This window comes from Bison bison, unplaced genomic scaffold (genome assembly GCF_000754665.1).
Source record: "Bison bison bison isolate TAMUID 2011002044 unplaced genomic scaffold, Bison_UMD1.0 scf7180017864495, whole genome shotgun sequence".
Lineage (NCBI taxonomy): Eukaryota > Metazoa > Chordata > Mammalia > Artiodactyla > Bovidae > Bison > Bison bison.
This window is the reverse complement of record NW_011495054.1, coordinates 496,996-509,437: the sequence shown is the minus strand read 5'-3', so window position 1 is coordinate 509,437 and position 12,442 is coordinate 496,996. Positions and strand designations below refer to the sequence as shown.

At 41.7% G+C, this 12,442-nt stretch overlaps 1 protein-coding gene across 1 annotated transcript; it reads left to right on the top strand.

Annotated features, from left to right (window-relative positions):
- The first annotated feature begins 5 nt into the window (after positions 1-5).
- On the top strand, positions 6-4,552 carry PEBP1 (phosphatidylethanolamine binding protein 1). Its single transcript, XM_010828535.1, has 4 exons — positions 6-273; positions 1,398-1,507; positions 1,900-2,000; positions 3,596-4,552. The coding sequence occupies exons 1-4, from the start codon at positions 139-141 to the stop codon at positions 3,811-3,813; spliced, it is 564 nt and encodes a 187-aa protein (XP_010826837.1). The 5' UTR covers positions 6-138; the 3' UTR covers positions 3,814-4,552.
- Positions 4,553-12,442: the final 7,890 nt, after the last annotated feature.

The following is a 12,442-nucleotide window of genomic DNA, read 5'->3' as shown; positions in this document are numbered from 1 at the left end:
GAGGAGCAGGGATGAGGCGGGGCGGTGGCTCAGGCGCATGCCCTCCTCGGCCGTGTGACTTGAGGTTCCTCGGTAGTGTGCAGACTGCTGTGAGTCCACAAGCCGCTTTCTCTGCTGTCTGACCCGCTCGGCTCCGCGATGCCGGTGGACCTTAGCAAGTGGTCCGGGCCTCTGAGCCTGCAGGAAGTGGATGAGCGGCCGCAGCACCCGCTGCAGGTCAAATACGGCGGGGCGGAGGTCGACGAACTGGGCAAAGTGCTGACACCCACCCAGGTACCGAGGGCGGAAGGGGTGCAGCTGCTGGAGGCTGGGAGACTCTCAGGTCCGTGGGTCGGCGACCCAGTGGAAGTGGGGAGGACGTTCCGGTCTCTAGTGCGCCGGATCTACCTAGGGAAGGGAGTCGCGGTGCCCAAGCCGCAGGCCTGCTGACCGCTCCCTCCCCGTTACCGGCGCCCGGAACCTGGCACGTGGCGGGCGGGGCTTCCCCTGTGGAAGAAATTGATACACTCTCCTGGGACTTCGAGGAGCAGGCAGGGGAGGAGGCCTTCCCCCGGAGGAAGTGGGCAGTGGCTGCTCACGCCCCCAGAGCGTCCCCTCCCGGCCCGGAATATTAGGCCGCAGTATGGGGAGTAAAAGCCCCACCCGAGGGCGTTTGACGCATTATGTAACCGGTGAGCAGTAGAGCCCTGTGATTCCTCCTTTGTTTTTAACGGTCTGGAGCTGGAAGCCACCCAAAGGTAGGTGCGTTCTGCAGCTGGAAGGCTCGAGGGTAACGGCCGTGTTTTACGGTTTGGCCTTTGACCCCCGGCCCACCAACCCCACTTGGCTAAGGCCTAACTAGGTTCTGGCTGCTGCCAAGTGGGGGAACTAGGTGCCCGGACATCGTGGCCAGTAGTTGGTCCTGAAGCTTCGGGGCAGCAGTGCGAATAAACAGTGCTCAGATGGTTTATTAATTTAGATGTTTACAGAGTTTCTTGTTTTGGGTGTGTAAAGTGCCCGTCTGGCAGCCTCTTTTTGCCAAACTCACTGTCCACGTCTATCCATCTTGGTTTTCTCTGCCCTTTTAAATATACACTTAATTCAGATTTCACTTTAGCAGGCCCCAGATAATGTGGTCTCCAGTCTAGAGATTGTGTCATTCCAAATAATGTAAGGTTGTAGTCAGCAACCCTTGAAATCCTGACCCACCTCTTTCTGTTAATAACATGCTAGGATACTAGCCCCATAGTGTTGTTGGGACTAAAATAAATAACGCATATTAAACATCAGTTCTGGGTTCTTTGTTGAGTCAGTACAGTTGAGCTTTTATTAATAATTTCTGTGCTTGACCTTTGAGGAATCCAAGGTCAAAGAAAGAGTGCTGGTTTCTTCAGCATTTCTGACTTTCCTTCCTACAGGTTAAAAACCGGCCCACCAGCATTACATGGGATGGCCTTGATCCAGGTAAATTGTACACCTTGGTCTTGACAGATCCGGATGCTCCCAGCAGGAAGGACCCCAAATACAGGCAAGTTGGAGAAAGATGGGGAATAGTGGGTCATCCAGTGTGACCCAGTGCTTCTTGCAGTGTGTAAGTCCCTTGCTGGACATGCTGTGTGGGAAAAAATAGACTCGATTTGGGGTGTTCACTTCCATGCTTAAACCTGAGTGTGCTTTTTGCTCCCTAGAGCAAGATTCTAGAATAGCCGAGAGCTGGATCTGCCCAGGCCTGTTTTTGTACAGCCCCATGAGCTGAGAATGATTTTAACATTTTTAAAAGAGCAATAATACTTTGTGACATGTGGACATTACATGAAATTCCGACTTTGGTGTCCCTAATTAAAGTTCTGTTGGCTGACTTCGCCTGTGAGTATGTACCGACTTCCTGTGATGCTGATGGTCCTCTCTTCCTCCATGCAGGGAATGGCACCATTTCCTGGTGGTCAACATGAAGGGCAACAACATCAGCAGTGGCACGGTTCTCTCCGATTATGTGGGCTCTGGGCCTCCCAAGGGCACAGGTCAGTAAAGGTTGCATTTGGAAGGAGATGGGAGGGGAGCCTGGGTGCATATTAGGATTGATATAAAGTGCTACAAAATCCTAGTCTAGCTTTTAGAGTTTTATATTTATGAGAGCCCTTACCCTAGTGAAGATTTTAGGCAACTCCGTTCCCCTCTAAAGCAGCTGCCTGTCGGGGACACTCAGACCCACTGTAGTGTCACGTGGCCAGAACCATGGTACTGGTTAGATGGACGTTCTTTTAGAGAATAGTGTATTGGACCTTGCCAAGTTGGATCAGTGCTGCCTAGGCTAATGGTGGGAGATGCGCTGTTATCATGTTGTGCCTGACAGGTGTTGCCATTTCCTGGAACAAGGAACTGGAATGAGGCAGAACACTTGATCTTGTACACACTGTTCACCCATAAGTTACTCTGAAGAGGTACAAGAAGGTCCCTGACAAGGGACCTGGTGTTTTATCTATAGGCCCAGAAGCTCAAAGTCCTCTCATGCATTCATAAGAGGGACCTCTGTCCCAAGCATCTCTTTAAGTTCTCTAGAGCCAGTTATAAAATCAGGCAATTTAATTATGGAAAGTATACCTATGAGAATAAAGCAGTTCTCTCAAGTAGCAGCTGTGTTCTCATTAACCAAAAAAGCTTCAGTGACTCACTTCTTTTTCCTTTTCACATTTGTTTAGTAAGGTATAATTTACATTTAATAAAACACAGATCAGAAGGGTTTAATCAATAAATATTGACTGGTGCATAAATTCATGTTAGCACCATGGGAAATAAGATGTAGGATGTTTCTGTCACCCCAGAAGGTTCTTAAGGGACTTTTTAAGTTAAATTTCCCCAGAGCTAATCATGTTCTGGCTCTTCTCTCTATGGATTACTCTTGCTGTTCTTGTATTCTTATAAATGGTGTCATGCAGTATGCATTTGTGATTGGTCTTCTGGACTTAAGGTAGTGTCTGTGAGACTCATCCAGGTGAGATTAGTAGCTCCTTCCTTGTCATTGCCAAGTGGTATTCCCTTGTGCAAATATACCACAGTTTGTGTAGCCATTCCCTGGACATTTGGCTTGTATTTTAGTGTTTGGATATTATGAATAAATTTGCTATTTCCATTCTTGTCCTTTTATGGGCATGTTTCCATTTTCCTTGGGTAAATACTTAGGAGTAGAATTGTTGAGTCATAGAAGTCCAAAATGGTTGAAAAACTTCTATACTCTAATCAGCAGTATTTCAGCAGTATACTGAAAGAAAGTTTCAGTAGCTCCATATAAGATTCATGCCATATGTATTGATAGAACCATTCCAAGATTCATCCATGTGGTAGCATGGGACAGGATTTCCTGCCTTTTTTTTAAGGCTGAATAATATTCCACTGTACATATATACTATATTTTGTTTATCTTTTCAGTTGTCAGTGGACATTTGGAGTGCTTTCACCTCCAGGCTGTTGTGAATAAAGTTGCAGTGAACTTAGCCCCCTCTCATAAATGGGGGGTGGTCTGGGTCCCTCCGAGTTGGTGCATTCTCAGAAAATGGGTGACATCTCCCTCTCAGATGCTTAGCTATGTGTATGTCTTCCCTTCTGCCTCTCCCCCCAGGCCTGCACCGCTATGTCTGGCTGGTTTACGAGCAGGAAGGACCACTGAAGTGTGATGAGCCCATTCTCAGCAACCGATCTGGAGACCACCGTGGCAAATTCAAGGTGGCCTCTTTCCGCAAAAAGTACGAGCTTGGGGCCCCAGTGGCCGGCACGTGTTACCAGGCCGAATGGGATGATTATGTGCCCAAGCTCTACGAGCAGCTGTCTGGGAAGTAGAGGAGATGGACACCGTCCCAGAGTTCCCAAACAGTGTTTCAGTTTAGTGATGCATGTAGATTTTCCCCCATCTCTCTGCCTAAGCCCTGAGTGGTCAGATTTAGATTTAGGGTGACTTTTCTTTCCTTCTGCCTGTATTGTATAATTTTAGGGGGGTTATGTTTTGATCAAATTTGAACTCCATTTTGGTGGGGGATTCTTTGGTACTGTGATGCAGTTTATCCAAATGTTAATAGACGAACAACAACCCAGACTTTAAAGAAGAAAAAAAATTCTGGTAAAAAGACCAGGTCTGCAGTATTAGAACAGAACTTCAAAGAGTCTTTAAGGGAGGTTGAAAACAAAAAAGAGATTGACTGTCTCCGCCTTTGTGACCCTGAGCACAGAATTGTGTGTGAAGGTACCTACTGGCATGTGTTTTCACGGCTCTGTCTCACCAAGACAACCAGGGGACCCCCAACGTCTCAGGCTGGTTACTGCGTGTCAGTGTCCCACTGTGGCTCCTTTAAAGAGCAATACTGGAAAAAGCTCCATAGAAGAAATTGCTTTGCTGTTAAAGCCTGGCCATCTAGATGAGCAGCAGGGCTGGGTAAGAGGTTATCAGAATCTGAAAGTCTGTGCTTGTTAAATTAATCACACTTTGGTTTAAAAAAGAAAACTGTTCTGGAGTTGGTGAATATTGTGTTAATTTTGCTGTTTGCTTATAGTTGAATAAAAATAAAAACACTGTGTAGATGAACCCGGCCTTCAGATACTTTGCCTTTTTCAGTGTGGGGTTTCATAAATAATGAGACAGCAAGAGATAATCTTTAGGGAATTCCCTGGCAGTCCAGTGGTTAAGACTCCATGCTTCCACTGCAGGGAGCCTGGGTTTGATCCCTGATAGGGGGAAGATCTGCAAGTCATGTGGTGCAGACCAAAAAGAAAAAAAACCCTGACCATCTGTTAAGTGAGTAGCCCCTTTCCCTGATCAGCAGTGACGACTGGGACTTGATTTAGGATCTATACAGGGGGTTCATACTTATATACGTGTCATTACACAATAGCAGGAGCAACTATTAAAACTGGAGGTCTTAAAGTCACAAAACTTTAGGCCAAATCTTGCCTGTAAAGCACTTTGTATTTTGTAAGTGGTCCTTTCCAACCTGAGAGTGAAGCTGGTTGAAAACGTTCCCTTTTGGTGTAGTTCAGTATAGAAACCACAACAACGACTAGGAAGTTAGTCCATGCTTCTCATTGTTCCGTGATCCATATAGATCTATACCAAAAGAGCAGGGGAAGGGGAGACGGAGGTCTGTTTCACTGACCTGGTCTGTCATGGAGAAGCATCCTGGCCAGACCTGGCAGGTGTCAGCAGGGCTGGGCCTTTCCCCACCTTTGGCTGCAGTACCTCTTCTGAAAAAACTGTTGGGAAATGTTGCCTCGTGTAATCTCTGGGGATGAGTAAGGGAGAACATAATTTTTTTTAACTTCAGGGTTTTAAAATTCAACTTTTAAACAATATTTTGTAAAACAAAAGCTATAAAGAGAATGACTACCCTATTGCCCTTAAAAATAAATGTAAGGGACTTCCCTGGTGGTCCAGTGGCCAAGACTGGGCTTCCAATGCAGGGGGCTTGGGTTCAATCCATGGTCGAGAAACTAGGTCCCTTACGCCACAAATGAAAGATCCCACATGCTACAACTAAGACCCGACCAAATACATACATAAATAAATATATTTTTTTTTAATGTGAGAAGCAAGACATGCACTTGGTAAGACAAGGCAAATGGTAAAGAAAATGCCTAGCCTCCTCCATGGCAGTTAGCAGTTACTTGTTTTCTTTCAGAAGCAAATGTAAATATTCATATCAGCATATATCTGCATGTATATTGTTTAGTCTTCTATACACTGGTATACATTGTTCTGTACTGTTCCCCCTAGCTAATGTACCTTCATGTCATATGTCTTAAGGTAAAAGGTCACCACAATTCATATCATTATTTTGAACAAATTATCTACTTTATAGATGTTCCATAATTAACCAGTCTAGTGCCTTCTGTGGTTAGATTATTTCTGGTTATTTGCTGTTTTAAAAAGTGCTTCAGCAAATGTTTCTATGTGTATAAAATGCTTTTGTGAGTAATTCAGTGGGAGTAAATCCTTAGCATTTTCAGTTCTGATACTGATAAACCACCGTCCAAAAATATCACTCTGATTATATTCATGTCAGTGGTACATGAAAGCACCTGTTTTTCCGTTTGCTCACCAGTTTTCTCGTCTGTTTACCAGTTTTCTCAAACTACCTGTTTGAACAGTTTGATATTTATGTATATTTAAAATCATTTATTCTTTTTATCTAAAGTTCTGTTTTCTTTGAGAGTTTTTAAAAATCTGCTAACCCACAGTATTTTTTTGATTCTAGATATGGAATCTAAAGAATAATGAGGAATTATAGTAATCTATTAGTTTCCTTGTTAAAACAGGTACGGACCCAAAAATGATTCAGAAACAGGTAAGCAGCCTAACCAAAATTATGAAGTGTATGCACAAGAAGTTCACACAAAAAGAATACATATGAAAGCACATATTAATAACCTTAGAAACAAGGAGATACCCTGCTTCACCTATTAAATTGGAAGAAGTGAATTTGCCCTCAGAATCCCCTACTTCCTAGCTGGAAGTAGGGGATTCTGGTTCTGAATGCAGCTCTGGCTTCAGAGCCAGCTCATCACCACTTCACCCACTTGCACACAAATTCCTTGCGAGGTTTAGCATCCTCATGTGAAAAAATGGGCGGGAGGGAATCATTAATCTGCCTTATTTACCTCAAAGGGTTTTGGAGAACCAAAAAATGATCTGTTGAGATTAAATGGATTAATACAGATGAATAAACTTGACCTGACTGACATACAGGGATCATGTCTACAAATGGCTCACTTTGCTAAAGGCTACACAAAAGTGTGTCTGTAGGTTTTAGAACAGAAAGACACAGGAGTCTGTTCTGTAACATGGTGCAGCTTAGCAGCCCTGCAGAGCCCAGTATTTCTAATAAACCTAAACCCTTGGGAGCTGCTCATCATACTGACTTAATTATAGAAAACATGGCAGTTACTCTGGAGGCCCTCAATCCCTGGTGAACACAGACTCTAAGACCATACATATCTAGTCCAAGCTCACAAAAATTTTGTTTTCTTATAGAAATTTTATAGTTTATTCTTTACTTGAATCTGTCATCCATTTTGAATTAATTTTTGTGGATAGTGAAATAAGGATTGGTGTTCAAGGTTTCCCATGTGGATGTCCAGTTGATCCAATACTATCTGCTGAAAAGATTTTCCTTTCTTCATTAAGTTGTACCTTTATAAAAATATGTGTAAATTGACCATATGTATTAATCTATTTCTGAATTGTCTGCATGGTCCCATTGTTCTGTGTTTATCTTTTTGCCCATATTAAAGTGTCTTGATTACTGTAGCTTTATAGCAATTCTTGAAATCAATGGAGTAAGTCATCCAATTTTCATCTTTTAAAAATTTGCTCTGGTTATACACATACATTTTAGGATCTGTTTGTCAATACCTATAAGAAACTTTGCTGGAATTTTTATTGGGATTGCACTGAAACTACAGATGGATTTAGGGAGAATATATATCTTAATACTATCGAGTCTTCCTACCCATGTGCAGAGGATGAGATGGTTGGATAGCATCACTAACTCAATGCTCTTGAGTTTGAGCAAGCTCTGGGAGATTGTAAAGGATAGGGAAGCCTGGCATTCTGCAGTCCAGGGGGTTGCAGAGTCAGACATGAATTAGTGACTGAACAACAACAATTATTGATATGGTGGGATTTAGGTTTTATTGATATGATAAAACAACAGAAAAATGTTTTATGTTTCATCATTTCTATGGCAAATATATTACTAAATTAAAATCAGAGGTATATGTAATTCTTACATGTGCATGTTTTCAGCTACCCAGGAATACTTTTTTCAGTAGATATTTAATTTTCTGTTTTTTGTTTGCCCTTTTATGTATACCATTTTATGTTTTCTGTTTGCCCTTTTTCTTTATATCTCTGTTCTCCCTTTACTGCCTTCTTTTGGATTATTTGAATTTAAAAATTTTTAATATTGTTAGAGTATCTTAATTCATCTCTTGGATTTTTGGCTAATACTTTTTTGGGTTTTGTTTTTGGTTAAGTTACTCCAGGAGTTAAAATATACATAACTTTTTTTTTTTTTTTTTTTTTTAACTTTTTGGTTGTGCCATTCAGCATGTGGGATCTTAGTTCCCCACCCAGGGATCAAACCCATGTCCCCTGCAGTGGAAGCTCAGAGTCTTAAATATTCATTGGACTGCCAAGGAAGTCATACATAACTAATTTTTCATAGTCTGCTTAAAATAAGAATTGTACCACTTCATGTAAAATCTAGAAGCAGGCAACCATATGGGTCAAATAACCCCCAACCTTTAATTTATGGTTCTCATATGGATTGCATTTATATACAGTGAAACCCTCCCCAGACAATGTTATATTTATTGTTTATAAGTATATATATATCTGTATATTTTAAAGACTTACAGGGAAAAAAACCTTTTCTATATTTATCTAGATATTTATCATTTCTTGCTTTTCCTTTCTTCCTAGAGATCCAGTTTTCCTTCATGTTATCATTTCCCTTCAGTATGAGGAACTTCCTTTAGTGTTTATTGTAGAGTGAGTCTGGTATTGGTTTTAGTTTGCCTTCATTCCTGTGTCTAGGCTGCTTCTCCACAATCCACCTGATTTTATTCCTCTGTATCTTCAGATAGTTGTTTTTGCATTTTTGTCTATTTTTTAGCTGTAGGAAAAGCACACAGCTATGCCAAACTAGAACAACAGAAAAATGTTTTATGTTTCATAATTTCTATGGCAAATATATCACTAAATTAAAATCAGAGGTATATGTAATTCTTACATGTGCATGTTTTCAGCTACCCAGGAATACTTTTTTCAGTAGATATTTAATCAACTAATTACAGTTGGTGGTAAGTTCAATAAATACATTTTTACTCAGTTAATTAGACATCAATGGTAAGTATTCTCTGATATTCCCCATGACTGTAATTTTTCCTTTAAACTCCTGGTCACACCTGTCCTTGTCCACTATTGATTTAAATTACTCCATGCTTATTTACTTTTCAGTGGAGATTTAAACCATGAGCAGACCCCATCCATCTTACTTATTGCTACATCTCCAGGCACACAGTAGATGCTCAATAAGTATTTCTTGAATGAATGAGCTGAACGTATGCTGATCCTGGCACTTCTGACCCCCCTTACTCTTTCTTTTATCTATAGCACTTATTTCTATTTAAGATCATTTAAAATTGTAATTCTTATGTGTCATCATTTTCCTCCTAATGTAAGCTCCATTTGGGTGAGGATCTTTAAGGTTAAGATACATTGACAGAGCTTAAACATCTGGCACTGCACCTGACATACAAGGTAGTCAGTAAATATTCAGTGAATAGTTGCAAACCAAAGGGAAGCAGCCCTTATATTATGACAAACCTATAATAATCAACTCAGGGGAGTTTAGTATATGCTGGAATAATACCAGACACTGGATCTCTGCTCCTGTCCCCAGTACTTTTATACCTCTTCTAGCTACTATTCTGGTCCCTGTCTGTTCTTACTGCCTAAGGTACTAGGATTTGGAAGATAGTCTGTACCAGATGTTAGGATCACAAACCCACATTCCTTCTGATAACTCCACCTTGGGACATATCATTGATAAAACTGTGGAGAGGGAATTTTTACAAAGCTCAGCACCTATAATCTCACAGACATAAGGCCTTTACATAAGCTAGCTAGCTAGTTTTCACTACAGACAGAAATGGATGAAATAAACTACAGGAAGTTTAATGTCCCTTTGCATGGCAGTGTGATTATACTTAGGAGTGTGGGTTCAGAAATCAGGTCTCAATTCAGACTCTATTGCCTCCATTTACCCTGGACTGAGCTTAATTTCTCATCTACAAAATGTTTATAGAGTTCCATCACATGGTAAGCATAATGCAGTACAGCCTTTTCCAGTATTACTTTCTGATGTACCTAATATGGGAATTTTAAAGACCTAAGCTGCTTAGGAAACTGGATGTTAATTATTAAAGGATGGACTTCCCTGGTGGCCCACTGGTTAAGAATCTGCCTGACAATGCAACGGATATGGGTTCGATCCCAGGTGAGCAACTAAGTGACTGAGTCACAACTACTGAGTCCGCGCACGTTAGAGCCCATGCTCCACAACAAGAAAAGCCACCCCAGCAAGAAGCCCCGTACAGCAATCAAAAGTAGCCCTTGCTTGCTGCAACTAGAGAAAGCCCACATGCAGCAACAAAGACCCAGCACAGCCAAAAATAAATAAATTGATTAAGTCTTCATGCTAGAGATCAGTTCTCAATGACCAGGGCTCAGAACCCTAAGAATATGAAATCTTACTGAGACTGTCTTGACCCCAAAAAACCATACCCTAGAAGTTATATATTAGTATTTTACTCCCTCATTGTCATGTGCACAAAATTATTCTAATAAAAGCTGACTATGAGGGGACAGGGTATCTACTATTACAGTGGGATCATTTCAAAATTTGGTTATAATGTCTTCTTCACAGCCTGCTTTAAGGTGCCTCACTTCTCTGAGAGACAGGGATCAAGACCATCTCCAAGAAAAAGAAATGCAAAAAAGCATAATGGCTGTCTGAGGAGGCCTTACAAATAGCTGTGAAAAGAGAAGTGAAAAGCAAAGGAGAAAAGGGAAGATATTCCCATATGAATGCAGACTTCCAAAGAATAGCAAGGAGAGATCAGAAAACCTTCCTCAGTGATCAGTGCAAATAAAGAGAGAAAAACAATAGAATGGGAAAGACTAGAGATCTCTTCAAGAAAATCAGAGATAGCAAGGGAACATTTCATGCAAAGATGAGCACAATAAAGGACAGAAATGGTATGGACCTAACAGAAGCAGAAGATATTAAGAGGTGGTGGTGAGAATACACAGAAAAACTGTACAAAAAAGATCTTCACGACCCAGATAATCATGATGGTGTGATCACTCACCTAGAGCCAGATATCCTGGAATGTGAAGTCAAGTGGGCCTTAGAAAGCATCACTACGAACAAAGCTAGTGGAGGTGATGGAATTCCAGTGGAGCTATTTCAAATCCTTAAAGATAATGCTGTGAAAGTGCTGCACTCAATATGCCAGCAAATTTGGAAAACTCAGCAGTGGCCACAGGACTGGAAAAGGTCAGTTGTCATTCCAATCCCAAAGACAGGCAATGCCAAAGAATGCTCAAACTACTGCACAACTGCACTCATCTCACACACTAGTAATGCTCAAAGTTCTCCAAGCCAGGCTTTAGCAATACGTGAACCGTGAACTTCCAGATGTTCAAGCTGGTTTTAGAAAAGGCAGAGGAACCAGAGATCAAATTGCCAACATTTGCTGGATCATCAAAAAAGCAAGAGTTCCAGAAAATAATCTATTTCTGCTTTATTGACTATGCCAAAGCCTTTGACTGTGTGGATCACAACAAACTGTAGAAAATTCTGAAAGAGATGGGAATACCAGACCACCTGACCTGCCTCTTGAGAAATCTGTATGCAGGTCAGGAAGCAACAGTTAGAACTGGACATGGAACAACAGACTAGTTCCAAATAGGACAAGGAGTACGTCAAGGCTGTATATTGTCACCCTGCTTATTTAACTTCTATGCAGAGTACATTATGAGAAATGCTGGGCTGGAGGAAGCACAAGTTGGAATCAAGATTGCCGGGAGAAATACCAACAACCTCAGATATGCACATGACACCACCCTTATGGCAGAAAGCAAAGAAGAACTAAAGAGCCTCTTGATGAAAGTGAAAGAGGAGAGTCAAAAAGTTGGCTTAAAGCTCAACATTCAGAAAACTAAGATCATGGCATCTGGCCCCATCACCTCATGACAAATAGATGGGGAGACAGTGGAAACAGTGGCTGACTTTATTTTGGGGGGTCCAAAATCACTGAAGATGGTGACTGCAGCTGTGAAATTAAGACACTCCTTGGAAGAGAAGCTATGACCAACCTAGACAGCATATTAAAAAGCAGAGACAATACTTTGTCAACAAAAGTCCATCTAGTCAAGGCTATGGTTTTTCCAGTAGTCATGTATGGATGTGAGAGTTGGACCATAAAGAGAGCTGAGCGCTGAAGAATTGATGCTTTTAAACTGTGTTGTTGGAGAAGACTCTTGAGAGTCCCTTGGACTCCAAGGAGATCCAACCAGTTCATCCTAAAAGAAATGAGTCCTGAATATTCACTGGAAGGACTGATGCTGAAGCTGAAACTCCAATACTTTGGCCACCTGATGCGAAGAACTGACTCATTTGAAAAGACCCTGATGCTAGGAAAGACTGAAATTGGGAGGAGAAGGGGATGACAGAGAATGAGATGGTTGGATGGCATCACTGACTCAATGGACATGAGTTTGAGCAAGCTCCAGGAGTTGGTGATGGACAGGGAAGCCTGGCGTGCTGCAGTCCATGGGGTCACATGACTGGGCTACTGAACTGAACTGAACTTCCTCTCAGCAATACACGCTCCTACCATGGCACAGTGT

Excerpts from the sequence above, each read along its gene's own strand:
- PEBP1 (XM_010828535.1), top strand. The coding sequence starts at position 139 with ATGCCGGTGGACCTTAGCAAGTGGTCCGGGCCTCTGAGCCTGCAGGAA. Across the intron at positions 274-1,397 it reads AAGTGCTGACACCCACCCAG|GTTAAAAACCGGCCCACCAG; the intron begins GTACCGAGGGCG and ends TCCTTCCTACAG. Across the intron at positions 2,001-3,595 it reads TGGGCCTCCCAAGGGCACAG|GCCTGCACCGCTATGTCTGG; the intron begins GTCAGTAAAGGT and ends CTCTCCCCCCAG.